Here is a 16572-nt window from a genome sequence, read left to right on the forward strand (position 1 = left end):
AGTATTTATCTTTATTGATATATTTAGAAGTGAATAATGATTGAGGTGTTCATTCGAATGACATGGGTTTTTCCTGTTCGTTCCCCAATCACACAAACATTGATCACACCCAAGTTTAGGGATGCCAGAGAGGACGGTGAAATAGGCATTCGGCTCTTTGTCCTTGCAAAGGCCAGTTCCAAAACTGAACCCACAGAACAGATTTTGGTCGAATACCATGGCTTCAATCGTACTTCAGTGCATCTTTCCTATATGATCTCCCTGAGTCTTCAAAACTTCCAAATCACGAAATGAAGGTGTTCATTAGCATTCCTGTTGTGGAGAAGAAGGAGCTCAGAGAACTCAAGTTACTTGTCCAAGGTCGCGCAGCTAGGAAGCAGCATTGCTGGGCCTGTCAGTGAGGCCCTGACGGGGAACAGATGGCAACTAGAACCGAGTCACATAGAAGAGTTTTTTAATTAACTGCTAACAAAGGTGTTGTCCGTGGGGAGCAGGTTGAAGAAACCAACAAGCAAAGTTGAGGTGCCATCTGTAGGCCTGGGAGATCAGCATGGGGGAGGACAGGGAGAACTTTCTAGAATTTTCTGGAAATTCATGGAAGAACCCGGGAGCGGGAGCTGGAGAAGGCTGCCCAAGAGGAGCTGTGGCTTTTGTTAGGGGTGCCCGGGGGCATTAAAGCTGCCCGGTCCCGAGGCCCACACGGAGTGAAAGGTGGAAGGAGGCGGCCTACCCAGACCCCTGGCTCGCTGATCACGTGAACTGTCGCACTCCCACGGGCACCCTGGCCCAACCGCAGAGCCCGTTCGCCCGTTCGCAGGCCACGCTCAGTCCTAGCAACCAGCGGTCGGTTGCCATGGAGACCTCGAGACCTGCGCGGCCCGAAGATGCGGAGCCCCGGCGCGGGAGCAAATGCGCAGGCGCGCGCTGCGTCGCCAGCCTCGGGTCCGCGCGGCTGCCGGGATCGAGGCGGGACACCGCGTGACCCGCCCGGGCCGGAGCGGGGGCGGCCGCGGCTTGTCGGCTCTTTCTGCCCAGAGCAGCGGCGTCAGGTGGCCGGAGCCAGCGCCCGGGCGGCGGCTGCATCCCAGCGGCCTCTGCTTGGCCGGGGTGGCCGGTCGGAGGCGGGGCTGCCGAGCACATCCCAGCCGGGCAGGCCGAGCGGCAGGCCCCGGGGAGTCTGCGACAGATTCCCGGACACGTGTGAGCACCCGGGGCCGGGCTTGGGGGAGGAGGGTGTCGGGACAGCGCGAGGCCTCCTCCTGCAGGCCAGCCGCGGAGAGGGCGGCTGGGATCTCTGAGCTTGGCCGATTTCACGGAAATCTGACCTCATTCTCTTGTGACCTTGCAGGGTTAATATTTGGGCAGCCCACGTACCCCTTGCAGACTCTTTAGTACACGTGAGATTAGAGCTGCTAAGTGTCCAAGACCATGGCCATGAACCTTCTGGAAGATTGGTGCCGGGGGATGGAAGTGGACATCCACAGGTCCCTGTTGGTCATAGGCATCCCAGAGGACTGTGGACATGCAGAAATTGAGGAGACCTTGAGTGGGGTCCTCTCTCCCCTGGGCACGTACCGCGTGCTCAACAAGATTTTTGTGAGGGAGGAGAATTCCAAGGCTGCCCTCATCGAGGTGGGCGAGGGTGTGAATCTGAGCGTCATACCCCGGGAATTCCCGGGAAGGGGCGGTGTCTGGAGAGTGGTCTGTAGAGACCCCACCCAGGATGCTGAGTTTTTAAAAAACTTGAACGAGTTCCTGGATGTTGAGGGGCGCACCTGGGAGGATGTGGTGCGCCTGCTCCAGCTCAACCACCCCTCGAGGTCCCAGAACCAGAATCAGCCCCCCGAGAACTGGGCAGAATCTCTGGGTGTGCTCCTGGGCGCGGTGGTGCAGATCATCTTCTACATGGATGCCGAGATCCGCAGTCGCGAGGAAGCCAAGGCGCAGGAGGCTGCTGAGTTTGAGGAGACCACGGCCTGGGCTCTAGCAGCAGGGAGGAACGTCAAGAAGGAGCCAGGGCTGGTGGCAGAGGTGGGCTCTGCCTTGAAGGTGGAGAACCCCAACAACTGGAATGAGATGGAAAACCAGGGTGACCCTCCCAAGCCTTTGGTTCGCAAGGCTGGAGCTAAGACTCGCTCCAGGAGAAAGAAGCAGAGGAAAACTCCCAAGCAGGAGCCAGTGCCTTGGAAAAAGCCCAAAGGCAGCCACGCCAGCGGCTCGGCCTGCTCGGAGGATCCTGGCGATGAAGGCATGGAGGTCTCAGAATCTCTCAAGAGCAACAGAAAGCCCTGCGTGAAGCAGGAGGAGGTGGCTTTGAAGAAGCCCATGGCCAAAAGTGCCGGGAAGGCTCCCAGAGCGCCCCTTCCCGAGGCCCCTGCAGAAGCTGGGAGCCATGGCGCCGCCTCTGAGTCAGACCAAGATGGCAGCCAGCAGAGCCCCCGGAAGAAGAAGGCCGTGGGCTGGGCCTCTGCGAAGAACCCAGCCCCCATGAGGAAGAAAAAGAAAGTGAGCTTGGGCCCTGTCTCTTACGTCCTCGTTGATTCCGAAGAGGGCAAGAAGAAGCCCGTGATTCCCAAGAAGGGACCAGGCTCGAGAAAGGATGCGACAGTTCAGAAGGCCCCTCGCGGCCCGAGGCACACTGAGTCACCAGCCTCAACGTCCAGGGGTCCGAGAGCCAAGCCGGAATGCTCTCGTGGTGATGCCAATGGTGAGAATGACGGCAGAAGTGATTGAGATTGTGTCAACAAGCGTATGAGGTGGGGGGAGCAGGAGTGGCAGGTGGGGGCAGAGGAGCCCAAGGGGGTGGCTGGTCAGGAGGGTGATGAGCAAGACGCTAGTGCATTGGAGGAGGCATGTGACACACCAGGGGAGGTTTTAGAGGGTGACAGCCCGGACCACCCTCCTAGGAGCTGCTGAAGGTCAACACTGGGGACACCTAGCAGGCTGGAAGTGGCAAAGCAAACCCACCCACCAGTCTTTCACTGATGAGTGTCACTGTAGTCATTCTGCCACTCCATGTGACCATCTGCCTCCATACGAATTTAATGGCTTGGGGTTAATGTTGTTTGTCAGGGTATGTGGCTTTAAGGGTGAAGTTTTCTAGAGGCCTGGTCCCCAGGGATGGAAATGTTCAAGGACCCAGAAGGTCTTAGGAAGTAAAACGTTTCCTGATGACACCTCTGTCTGCTTCCTGCCTTGAGCTGTTCTGATTTATCCACAGAATCCAGAAAGCTTTGATTCGCGACACCACCCGTACCTGAGGAGTTGAAAGAAGACCAAGGAAGAAGTTCCAAGGCAGGAGCCAGATTTTCTCTTGTCACTGGAGGAAATAAGATTTTTGACTCTTTTAGGGACCCAGTTTATAGATATCTGACTCTCAGAGGTAAACGGTAGGTGAGATCTTAGGTGGGAGGTATGGGGGGGGAGCTATGGCTCTGTGCCCTTCTCTCTACCAAGCATGCTTTTTCACCTCCTCCTCCACTCACCTTCAGAGGCAGGAGAGTTGCTAAGTGTGTTGGGAAAATTCTAGAACATTCATTCCCCATTCATCATGCATGGGAAGGGCCCCTGTTACACTTATCCGTGTTCAGCCTTTCTCCCCAACTCCCTGCTTCCTCCTTGGACTCCTGCATGGTGAGTGACCTCTGCAGGGCTGGGGACTTTGAAAAGCCAGGCAACTGTTTTGTCCCCTCCAGCCGCTCTCCTGCGACCAGCGGGTAAGTTAAGCCAGGACCTTTGACGCGTACCTGGCTGGCTTGGTCCCAAGAGTGGCACGGTCCCAAGAGTTGGTTGTAGGGGAAAAGACTGTCTGCTTAGGCCTTGAAGTATTTGAGTTTTAGAGTTTGTTAATAAAAATGGCACTTTGATTCCCATTTGGGGTGAGCCTCTCAGGAAGCCTCTGGAGATGAGAGATGACTGGCAGGGAAGGACTCTGGTGTTCCTACGTGTCCCGCTGTGCAGCTCAGATTGTATCCAGTACACCCACCCACCAGCCTGGCACCATCTTTGAACCTGAAGGCCTCTTCTCACATTATAGTAAGAGGGGAAGAAATCTTTTTAAAATTAGCTAATTTTAATTCCTGCCCTCTGAATTTAGATGCTAAATTAGACCAGACTACCATGTGTCATCATGTGTGTGCATGTGTAGGGGGAGGGCAGGAGCCCCAAGATCTCAGTGGTTTCTGGACTGTATCCCGGGGAGTCCCCAAGGCATCCACAAAGATATAATCCAAATCTATTTTTTTCGTGTACTTTAAAAAAACTGTGAAAAATGACTACTCAGATCTGTTATAAACCAAACCAGTCGCATTGAAGACTATCAGAATGTCACCTTGCATTCATAGGTTAACTTGTTTTCGCCCAGGTCTCGAGTTAGTTGTTTCTGTGTATTGAATTTCTTGTAAATGTGACTCTAATAAGCAAGGTAGGATGAAAGAAATCCAGTCCTGTGCATGTCCTATAAGCCAGCACTCTTGAAGAAAAGTTTCCTTTTGTAATTCACACGCCCCCATGCTGCTGTCATGCTTCAGTCATGTGATAGCAAGTAAATGTATTCATATGGCGCAACATAATAATATATTCTGTCCTAGAGTCTTAGGCCTTGTAAGTTTTCAGGGTATCTTTTCTGACTTCAATCTTTGTGATAAAAATGTGAACACAGTCGTTAGATGTTGTCAGTGATTCAACTTTAAAACCAATTTCTTTGTGACAATTTCTTTCAAAAACCTGGATGAGTCTAATTGAAGATACAGAAAAAGAATAGTTTCCGTTCGCAGCTACCCACCTATGTGCATCAAGGATTCCCTTGGGTGAGTGCAAGACAAGACCCGGAAGTAGATTGGACTCCAAGCTGCTGGAAGCCTGTGACCGCCCAGCTCCCATTTTGAAAATCTGGTCCTCTAGGGCTTCATTGTGTTAGCAGATTGACACCGTGATTATTAAATGTAAGTGTACACACATGAAATAAAGTTTAGCAAATTAATTGTCCTGTTTAGCCTCCTTTATAAGTAGAGATTGCATGGACTGTTTACTTCGAGAAAAGTGTTCCCATGTGAAGCCGTATATACTCCTGGGCTTCCAGACATACACCAGTGGTCATCAGACTTGGGTTTGAGCTTCAACAATTGTTCATTTTCCATGAGACAAGAAGCCATTTCTCCTTTATGCTGTGGCCTTCCACCACTGTGAAAGGATCTCCCATAGATCTTAGGGTTTCTAGAAGGTTCTAGGTAACTGGTGGTGTAAATTACCTGAAAGTACTGATTTATTTTTAAAAAGCAGCTAGAAGATGAAAACCCTTCCCTCTCCTCCCATTCCCTCAGACAGAAGCTGAGGTCTCTTAGCTAAAGATTTAGTTTCCTTCTGCCCAAGATTTCCCCCAACCCCCACCCCCCAACAAGGGGGCTCCTGAACCAGGGTGGTCATTGTATCAGTCACTTGGAATCTTTATTTAAAATGCCATTTTGGGCCAGGCGCGGTGGCTCACGCCTGTAATCCTAGCACTCTGGGAGGCCAAGGCGGGCGGATCACTTGAGGTCAGGAGTTCAAAACCAGCCTGAGCGAGACCCCGTCTCTACCAAAAATAGAAATTAATCGACTAACTAAAAATATATATACAAAAAATTAGCCGGACATGGTGGTGCATGCTTATAGTCCGAGCTACTTGGGAGGCTGAGGCAGGAGGATTGCTTGAGCCCAGGAGTTTGAGGTTGCTGTGAGCTAGGCTGATGCCATGGCACTCACTCTAGCCTGGGCAACAAACTGAGACTCTATCTCAAAAGAATAAAATAAGATGCCATTTTGTGGCCATGCCTGCTAAGTCAGGGTCTCTTGGGGTTGTCCCTGGCGATCTGCATCATAAACAATTTCTCCTGAGAGGTCTAGTGCAGACATAGGCTGGAGAGCTGTAGCTGGAATAGTTCAGACTTGGGGAACGGGAAGTATCCTTTAGGGGTCAAGGTTGGGGTTTTGTGAAAGGTGAATGGAGGCTGCCGGGGAGGGAAAATGCAAAAGAGACCAAAAAGGAAGCTGGGGTTTGAGACAGGAGCTCAGGGGGAACTGGACACACTGAGTAAAGGTTTGTTTATGGGGTCCTTCCCTTCCTGCCCCCCCCCCAACCTTGGGAAAAGCCACACTTGGCCAAGATGTTTAAGTACTTCAAGTGACAATAGTCACTCCTTCTACACCCGGGCCATCAGGAAAGTGTGAAAGGCCCACGAGGACTGAAGTAGGGATGGGGCACATGGCTCAGGGGAAGTCACCTGTCTTCTTCGAGGGAATCCCTCCGATAACATCTTGGGCGGTGGCAGCGTTCTGTTCAGCAGGACACTTGAGAGCTGCCTACTGCCAGCAGGGCCCAAGGTCAAGTTTCCCGGTCTGTTCCTGCTGACACTCGGGGTTTGTTGGCATCTGTGTGACAGCCAGGAACGGCAAGATTCCTGGCCTCCTGGAGCTTGACGTTCTGATGAGGGGACAGACCTCACTGAGGTCCAGGTGGAGGGACGAGCTCTGGGGGGAGCAAAGCAGGACAGGGCGAGTGTGAGCACGGTAATTCACTTTTCCACATGTTTTGGAATAAAGAGTCTCCTTCGATATAGTTGTTAAATGTGCCATGGATTAGTGAACTGGTGGCTTTGTGCTGGATCTTGTGGGATATTAAAAGATATTATGAAAATGTGTCATGAATCTATCTACTGTGCAGCAGTAGATAGAGCAGAACAGAAAAGCCAATTCAGAAATGGACACATAGATTGGAAAATTTCATTTAGTGGTTTTGAAAATCCATGGGGAAAGAGAGATTATTTAACAGATGGTGTTGTAGCAGTGGTCAGAGGAGTGGCTAGTTTTCTTAATAAAAGAAAAATTCCAGGTAGAGCAAAGAATAAAATATAAAAAACAAAATCATAATGAGTATAGAAGAAAATACAAGTGAATCCATTCATTGTTCTGGCACGAGGAAGGCTTTTCCAAACAGGATACAAAACCTGCAGGCCATTAAAGGAGGACAAATCATCTGTCACCATAAAAATTAAAAACCACCTTGTGGCAAATATCGCTGTAAAGAAAATGGACACACTTGGAAAATATTCCCAATACATATTATATTAATGGAAAAGAGCTGATTTTCTAAATTTCAGAGCTAATTCAAATTAATAAGTTAAAGATTAAAACTTAATAGAAAAATGGGCAAAGGGAATTCACTAGAAAAGCATTACAAATAAATCACATGCAGGCCGGGCGCGGTGGCTCATGCTTGTAATCCTAGCACTCTGGGAGGCCAAGGCGGGAGGATCACTTGAGGTCAGGAGTTTGAGACCAGCCTGAGCAAGAGCAAGACCCTGTCTCTACTAAAAATAGAAAGAAATTAGCCAGACAACTAAAAAAAATATATAGAGAAAAAATTAGCCGGGCATGGTGGCGCATGCCTATAGTCCCAGCTATTCAGGAGGCTGAGGCAGGAGGATCGCTTGAGCCCAGGAGTTTGAGGTTGCTGTGAGCTAGGCTGACGTCACAGCACTCTAGCCTGGGCAACACAGTGAGAATCTGTCACAAACACACAAAAAAATCACGGGCACCACTGAAATGGTGAGCTTACTCATATTGAAATGAATGCAAATCACAAGATAGCTTTTTCCACCTGATGGGCAAGGCTTGTTACATTGTATGTATTCTTTGCTAACAAAAGTATTAGGAAGGAGGGGGCAGGGGGGGCATGGCCAATATACATAACCTTAACATTTGTACCCCCATAATATGCTGAAATAAAAAAGAAAATGGAAAAAAAAAAGTATTAGGAAAAGGCAGGCAGCTTCCTAGAGCAGATCCGCTTGCTTAGATTGATGCCAACTTTTCGAAGTGTTTATTGATTGACCCTTGACAGCTACAGCTAAAATTTTAATGAACACAGTGAACCTGTGTTAGTTATTTTTACAAAAGATCAGTATGGTGGTGCTACTTCGGTGTGGGATTATAAACCATATATTTTTAATTAGTTTTGTCATATTTCCCTATATTAAAAAATACAACAGCACAGACTTTTAAAAGCACCCAAATGCATTATTTAATTCAGCAATATTAGCCACTGTAGTCGGATTAACTCGTTCTCCCACATAATGCAGTAATTTTTTGTTTACCGATTTGTAGTTTTGTGACGGTATGAATGATTACGAAGATCAGAAAGCTGTGCCAGTCTGTGCTAACTAATGTTCACCACAGGGCACATCCAGGCCAGTAAAACTACACCCACGTGTCCTGGGTCTACACCGAACATCTGTCCCCCTCAATTAAACATCAGGCATGGTTGTCACAGACCCGTTGGGTCCTGGCTCTTGTCCAGGCCTAATGGCCATGTAATAGCAAGAGAACGCATGACAGGTCTCTGCGTGACAACGTGGTATTAGGGGTCATCTTAGTGCTCAGTGTAAGATTTGGTGTTTCTCCTGTGACTTCTACACTTTTTGATAAAGAGAATGAGTGTTAGACAGTGTTAATGGTCCATTATGAGACCGTATTTCCTGCGATTTCACTGTCAAGCTGTGGATCCATTTAAATTGAAGTGTGTCCTGGGTTTGCAAAGGCAAACAGGCTGTTGGAACAATTGTTACCATATGAGAAGACATGGAACTTTCTGGAAAAAAAATGTACTGGGTAGAGGTTACCACGTGACCTACAAAACATAGCACATTAAAATGTACATAAACATATTTTAATTCATTTAAAAGGATAGAGTCTGTGCTTTTAAGCACTGAAAAGATAAACTGTAGATATTGAAAAATATTAGCAGCATAAATAACAGACATGGGGTTAACTTCCTTAATTTACCAAAAGCTAATATAAAATAATAAGGAAAAAAAAAATAACTTGACAAGACAATACACTAAGGCAATGGACAAGCAGTTTAGAGAAAATAAGTGAAAATGGCTAATAAGTATGTAAAAAGAAAGATGCTCAACCGCATTTCTAGTTTAAGAATTAAAAATTAAGAGCAATGCATTATAGTTTTTCACCAATCCAAAATTTAAAAGTTTGGATAAAACCCACTGCTGGTGAGGCTGTGGAGAAATGGGCAATCTCACTATGGTATTGGTAGGAAGGTCAGTTTATGCAATATGGAGCTAATCTAAATGCCTGTGAATTCAGGACTGATTAAATAAATTATTGTATGCATTTTTATGAAAAAATATCATGTGCTGACCTGAAAGGATTCTAAGCTATCTTACTAATTGAAGAAAAAATTTGGGAGAATGTATATGAAGATCGCATTTGTTTCAAGACAAAAAAGATTTTTTTTTTATTTTTTTTTGAGACAGTCTCGCTTTGTTGCCCAGGCTAGAGTGACTGCTGTGGCGTCAGCCTAGCTCACAGCAACCTCAAACTCCTGGGCTCAAGCAAGCCTTCTGCCTCAGCCTCCCAAGTAGCTGGGACTACAGGCATGCGCCACCATGCCCGGCTAATTTTTTCTATATATATATTAGTTAGCCAATTAATTTCTTTTTATTTATAGTAGAGACGGGGTCTCGCTCTTGATCAGGCTGGTTTTGAACTCCTGACCTCAAGCAATCCGCCCGCCTCGGCCTCCCAGAGTGCTAGGATTATAGGCGTGAGCCACCTCGCCCGGCCGACAAAAAAGATTTGTATATAAATGCTGGTATACCACTACTTCATTTCTGTGGGAGTGATACATAATAAGAAACTCTAACTAGGTCGGGTGCGGTCGCTCATGCCTGTAATCCTAGCACTCTGGGAGGCCGAGGTGGGAGGATCGCTCAAGGTCAGGAATTCGAAACCAGCCTGAGCAAGAGCGAGACCCCGTCTCTACTATAATAGAAAGAAATTAATTGGCCAACTAATATATATAGAAAAAATTAGCCGGGCATGGTGGTGCATGCCTGTAGTCCCAGCTACTCGGGAGGCTGAGGCAGGAGGATCGCTTGAGCCCAGGAGTTTGAGGTTGCTGTGAGCCAGGCTGACGCCATGGCACTCACTCTAGCCTGGGCAACAAAGTGAGACTCTGTCTCAAAAAAAAAAAAAAAAGAAAAAGAAAAGGGAATGAAGTCCCGCTATAACAATATGGATGAAATCTCAAAGGCTTTATGCTGAGAGGAAGAAGTCAGGCACAAAAGATATACACACCCTGTATGATTTCATTTGCAAGAATTTCCAGCACAGGAAAAACTCATCCATGATGGAAAAAAAAAATCAGAACGGCGGTTGCAGGAGGGGGAAGGGCTTTGTATGCAACCGAGCTGAGCTCTTCAGAATGGTGGAATGATAGATCAGCACCAGGTACTTGAAAAAAAAAAAAAAAAAAAAGAATGGTGGAATGTTCCATGTCTGGGCGGTGGCTGCACAGCTATCAAAATGAGTTTTTGTCAAAACTCATCAAATTGTATGTACACTTGAAATGTGGGCATGTCACTGCATGTCAATTATACTTCAATAGAAACTAGTTTTACAATGTAACCAGAGTTCTATCTCATTTTCATTTTTACGATTCTATGCATTGAAGAAATAGCCCAAACCATTGCAATGTCATGCATGGAAGCCACAGTCACTGATGAGCCCGGTTTAACACGATTTGTGTGTGATTGTCCATCTTATGACAATCTGTGGGTGTCACACTCAGTTTGAGGTCAGAGGGCTGATTAGTGGGGACTATGTGGTCCAGGGTGAAGTTGCAACAAGTCTCTGCCCCAGAGGAGCTATTGGAGAGGGTTTTCCTGTCGCAAACTGTCACCCTTACATTTATGAGGGGAAGGTGCTCAGTTATTAGGGGACGTGAATGATCTAAGATGACTCAAATTTCACATCCTTGAGTGACAAGCATTTAGCTTGGTTTCACCAAACTACATCTTGATATTATAAAACAAACTACGGTATTTTCACATCTGCTACCCTCTGAGAATGGCCAAGAACATCCAGGAAAATTACCATGGGCAGATTAACCTTATTAGTAGATAATGAAAAGGACTGTGAAGTTGCAATATCACTATAGTTTATTTGTGATAAAGAAATAGGCCAACAAAACAGTGGGACAGAATATTGAACCCAGAAATAGAGCTTCATACATCTGAGAATTTAGACTCGTCATGGTGCTATTTATTTTAAAGTGCTAGGAGACAAAGATTTTCTAAACTTAGCTGGTGCTTAGAATAGCCATTTGGGGGGAAAAAAGGAGTCAAGTCGGATTTCACTTGAAAGAGTCAAGTTGGAAGGTATCCCCAAATACCTCCCAGATGAATCAAACATGCAAATGTGAAAAATGAAATGAACATTTACATAAAAACAGCAAGTTTACTTATTTTGGAAGCAGAAAGCGTTTCTAAGAAGGACTCAAAGCTCAGAAGTCACAAAAGAAGAGATGCATTAACCTGACTACAGAAATATTTAAATCCTCAAAAAGAAAAAAAAATCCACAAAGTCAAAAAGACAAACAAACTGGGGGACATGTGTACCACAGGATGAAATACTCAAGATTAATTTCCTCGATTTACAAAGAGCTCGTTCATATCAAGGAGAAAACAAATAAAGAGGCCGGGCGCGGTGGCTCACGCCTGTAATCCTAGCACTCTGGAAAGGGTGAGGTGGGCGGATTGCTCGAGGTCAGGAGTTCGAAACCAGCCTGAGCAAGAGCTAGACCCCCATCTCTACTATAAATAGAAAGAAATTAATTGGCCAACTAATATATATAAAAAAATGAGCCAGGCATGGTGGCACATGCCTGTAGTCCCAGCTACTCGGGAGGCTGAGGCAGGAGGATTGCTTGAGCCCAGGAGTTTGAGGTTGCTTTGAGCTAGGCTGATGCCATGGCACTCACTCTAGCCTGGGCAACAAAGCGAGACTCTGTCTCAAAAAAAAACAAACAAAAAAAAACGGTGAACTTTATGTTGTGTGGATTTAATCTCAATTTTTCAAAAAGTAGTAAATAATCCGGGATCATGTACCTTTTTTGAAAAGGAATCTTGTCCCTTGTGGGGGGAGGGTTCTTCTTTGTATTATATTTCCCCTGCATTCAAAAAGCCACAAAGCCAAACAGCTGTGTTATAAGTGGAAATCACATTTCTTTTGCTGCCAGGTCGATTAGCTCTGCTGCAGAACTGGAGAAAAACTTTTCCCGTGTCGCCGTGGGCTGTGTATCTGAGGTTTTTTTTAATCAACATGTTTTTGGTTAGGAGAGGTTTTAGATTCCCAAGGGTCAATTTTTAAAATTCCAGCCTGGGTTTATCCATTCTTGTAAAACTGGAAAAGTGAGGGGACTTGGAAGGTGTACAAGTCTGGTCACACTCAAGTAAAACAAAGCCCCGGGGCTCCAGGCTCCGTTGAGAATGTTCTGGAACAACAGCAAATGCATAGCTAATGTCAAAGCAGTTTCATGCTGGAGGCAAGTTCTGGGTGTTTCTCCTCTGATTTTTACTATTAGACAGGAAGTGTGAGCACTCACAGGATTTTCGAAGGTCAGAACCCAGAAACAAAAAAATCTACCGCTGCTTTTTCAAGATTCTGTATGCGCTTAGCTAAAGCATTTTCTGGGTGCTGTTTTAAAAATGGTCAACATGTGAGAGCAGGGAGGGGAAAATCTGCAATAAACAACCAACCAGAAAATAGAGTGAGAATAAATGATGAAAGGGAATTGGCTTTGATAAATATTAAAATTTATCAAACTGTAGGTTTATGAACCTACAGTTATTAAAACAGTTTGGTAGGGACTGAAGAAAAGGAGAATGTCGCATGTGAACTTGGCTGCGTAAATATACAAATACAGGCCAGGCACAGTGGCTCACGCTTATAATCCTAGCACTTTGGGAGGCTGAGGCAGGAGGATTGCTTGAGCTCAGGAGTTTGAGAGCAGCCTGAGCAAGAGTAAGACCCCTTCTCTACTATAAATAGAAAGAAATTGGCCGGGCGCGGTGGCTCACGCCTGTAATCCTAGCACTCTGGGAGGCCAAGGCGGGTGGATTGCTCCAGGTCAGGAGTTCGAAACCAGCCTGAGCAAGAGTGAGACCCCGTTTCTACTATAAATAGAAAGAAATTAATTGGCCAACTAATATATATAGAAAACATTAGCCGGGCATGGTGGCGCATGCCTGTAGTCCCAGCTACTCGGGAGGCTGAGGCAGGAGGATCGCTTGAGCCCAGGAGTTTGAGGTTGCTGTGAGCTAGGCTGATGCCACGGCACTCACTCTAGCCTGGGCAAGAAAGAGAGACTCTGTCTCAGAAAGAAAGAGAGAAAGAGAAAGAGAGAAAGAGAGAGGAAGAAAGAGAAAGAAAGAAAGAAAGAAAGAAAGAAAGAAAGAAAGAAAGAAAGAAAGAAAGAAAGAAAGAAAGAAAGAAAGAAAGAAAGAAAGAAAGAAATTAGCCAAACAACTAAAAATAGACAAAATTAGCCGGGCATGGTGGCGTATATCTATAATCCCAGCTACTCGGGAGGCTTAGGCAGGAGGATTGCTTGAGCCCAGGAGTTTGAGGTTGCTGTGAGCTAGGCTGACGCCATGGCACTCTAGCCCAGGCAACTGAGTGAGACTCTGTCTCAAAAAAATAAATAAATAAATAAATAAAAATAAAATATATATATACACAAATACATTCTGTGACACCCAACCTTGAGTGCAGTGACATGATCATTGCTCACTGCAGCCTGGAACTTCTGGGCTCAAGCGATCCTCCCACTGTGGCTTCCCCAAATGCTGGGATTACAGGTGTGAGCCACTGTGCCTGGCTCAAATTATTTTATAAAGTGAAAACTACCAAGATGGACAGAGGTCACGTAAGATCACCTTGTTACAGATGAAAAACATTACATGGTTCTGTATATGTTGCTTTCTGAAAGGAAAAACAACAAACCGACAACTGTTTGCTCCTAAAATGGGGAACTGAGTGCAAGGGAGGAGGGACTTTGTTAATGTCCCTATCTGTGACTCTCACACTTTGGATGGAACACGTTACTTTTTAGAATGCCAATGTGGAGACATAGTAGGATATTTTTCATTTTCTCTATACTTCTTTACATTAAAACAGCAATACTGTACTTTAAAAAAAAAAAAAAAAGTTAAAATACCCCAAACCACATTCACCTATATTGCTAAGTGAACCAGATTTTTCTGCAATTCTTGGAAGTGTTTCCTGCCATTTCTGGGCAAATATTTGCACTTCTTACAAAGAGTACTTGTTTTAGAAGGTGTATCCCTGCCTATACTGGTTAGTTAAAAATTGTTTTCGGTGCGTGTATGGGCATGCCTGTCAAAACTCTCCCAACTTTTTCTGCAAAGCACATGCCTCGTCACGCGCAGGTTCAATGACAAGTGAACCTGGATCACGGCTGCAATGGAAAAGCTCCGGTCCCTGCATAATGGTTCTATAAAAACAAGTGAATGTGTAACGAATCTGGGGGTGGTCTTGTGCAATGGGGCACACAGGCTGCGTGACCCCTGTCGCTGTCACAGCCGGGCTAGGCAATGCGGTCAGCTGCAGATAGGGTCAGTCATTTAGCTAGGAAGCTCCATGCCTCCTCTTTTTCCAGCTGCTGGAGTTTTACCATGTGAGTGCGAGATAAAGTGTTGAAAATTTGTTACCATCTGAAAGTAACCCGGAAACTTCGAGAAAAAAAAAAAAGCATAATGTGCAGCAGTAGGGGCAGGAGTATGCCCCATCAGGCAGTAAAATGCATCAGGAATCTATAATATAGCTAACAGGCTGATGCCCCCACATGCGAGATTTTCAGTTTTGATGAAGGCAGCGTTGCAAACCAGCGGGCAGGGCAAGGCTGGAGTGGCCAGACATTTCTTTGCAATGTAAGGGAATAAAAGCTGCATGTTCCTATGTTCCTTTCACATACACAAATTCCAGAAAGATCCAAGATTTAAATGCAAGCCGTGAAGCCATCAAGCACTCAAAAAAAAAAAAGGCGAATTAATATGTTCTCTTAGTTAGAAATTGGGGGGAATATTTTTCTAAACAGAAAAACAAAATGCAGATGCTATGAGGGACATGCCTCATACGTTTGAATTTTAAAGCTTGTCTGTGACCAAAACCTCAGAAAGAAAATGTTGAAAATGGCAAACTGTGATTGTATGTATTTGAAATCATTCCAATAATATGTTCCTTTTTTCCCCCCTCCATTTCCAAAACTTTTGAATTATTATTATTTTTGGTAAGTTGTTAAATGAGCTGGTCTCACTTTCTTTTCAGCAACGTCCTGGCTCGAGTGACCCAGTGGTAGCTTTTGGACAGCTGCCTGTTCTAATCTTGGCTACCTAGATCCAGAAGGATCCAAACTGGGGTGGTGGAGGAATTTATATATATATATATATATATATATATATATATATATATATATATATTTCTGAGCAAAATTACAAAACGTTTTTCATTTCTTATCATAAATGGCCAAGTCACAAAGGAAATGTCTTTAACAGCAAACCGTCGTGTTCAAACTTGTCACACGATCGCTTGTTGTTGTAAAGCCCTATGTCACCGAGGCTGAGGAATCCTTGGCAGGTGCTCCCGTCATTTCTTGAAGCCCGAGGAATATGAACTGTGGCAGCTGCTGGCTTGGCCAATGTCACAGGCTCGGCCGGGCCTGGGCCGGGACGTGCAGATGGGGCCATGAGTGTCTTAGTCAAGGACAGATTTCCAAGAGTAAAATCAAGGTAAATGAAGGGTTTATGCCAGACCTGGAGAAAAGGGGAAGAAAGGAGAAGAAAGAAAAAAAAGAATGACTGTGGCCGTCACCTATAATGTGGTCTTGGCTTCTAATGCATTTTCTTTGTAAATTGTGGTGGTTTGGTTTTTATTTATTAAGGAGCCACTTAAGGAAGAAAACAAGGAATGACCCAGAACCCCACTGTGGAAATAGCCCCTGTAGACATTTTAAAATAAGATATGCAGAGTGTTAGACATTTAAACAGTACACTCATTCCCAGTGACCCGTTTGGTAGAAAGAGAAAATAAAATAAATGAATAAATATTTTTAAAATAATAAAAAATAAAAATATATAAACAGTAAAGAATTGTAAAAAGCAATTGCCAACCACCCCATACATTTTTTCATGTATGTATGTCTGTAAGTTTGTGTCTATGTGTATAATACATGTATTTGTGTATATATGTATATGCGTATGTGTCTATGTGTACATATGTTTATGTGTGTATATGTGCATTTCTATGTATATATGAGTGAATATGGACATATGTATATGTGTATATATGTATTGGTATATATGTGTCTTTATTTATTTATTTATTTTTGAGACAGAGTCTCGCTTTGTTGCCCAGGCTAGAGTGAGTGCCGTGGCGTCAGCCTAGCTCACAGCAACCTCAAACTCCTGGGCTCAAGCCATCCTGCTGCCTCAGCCTCCCGAGTAGCTGGGACTACAGGCATGCGCCACCATGCCCGGCTAAATTTTTTTTCTATATATATTAGTTGGCTAATTAATTTCTTTCTATTTATAGTAGAGACGGGATCTCGCTCTTGCTCAGGCTGGTTTCAAACTCCTGACCTTGAGCGATCTGCCCGCCTCGGCCTCCCAGAGTGCTAGGATTACAGGCGTGAGCCACCGCACCCCGCCCCCTGTAGAC

General features: G+C 45.4%; 1 protein-coding gene across 1 annotated transcript; it reads left to right on the plus strand.

Moving 5' to 3' along the window:
- The first annotated feature begins 811 nt into the window (after positions 1-811).
- PNMA8A (PNMA family member 8A) lies at positions 812-4995 on the plus strand. The gene is made up of 3 exons (XM_075993189.1): positions 812-1200; positions 1349-2707; positions 3221-4995. Exons 2-3 carry the CDS (start codon positions 1429-1431, stop codon positions 3235-3237), a joined length of 1296 nt encoding a protein of 431 aa, XP_075849304.1. The 5' UTR covers positions 812-1200; positions 1349-1428; the 3' UTR covers positions 3238-4995.
- Positions 4996-16572: the final 11577 nt, after the last annotated feature.

Source organism: Microcebus murinus, chromosome 16 (assembly GCF_040939455.1).
Source record: "Microcebus murinus isolate Inina chromosome 16, M.murinus_Inina_mat1.0, whole genome shotgun sequence".
NCBI lineage: Eukaryota > Metazoa > Chordata > Mammalia > Primates > Cheirogaleidae > Microcebus > Microcebus murinus.

What these genes read in the sequence shown, in the direction of transcription:
- PNMA8A (XM_075993189.1), top strand. Translation starts at nt 1,429, where the DNA reads ATGGCCATGAACCTTCTGGAAGATTGGTGCCGGGGGATGGAAGTGGAC.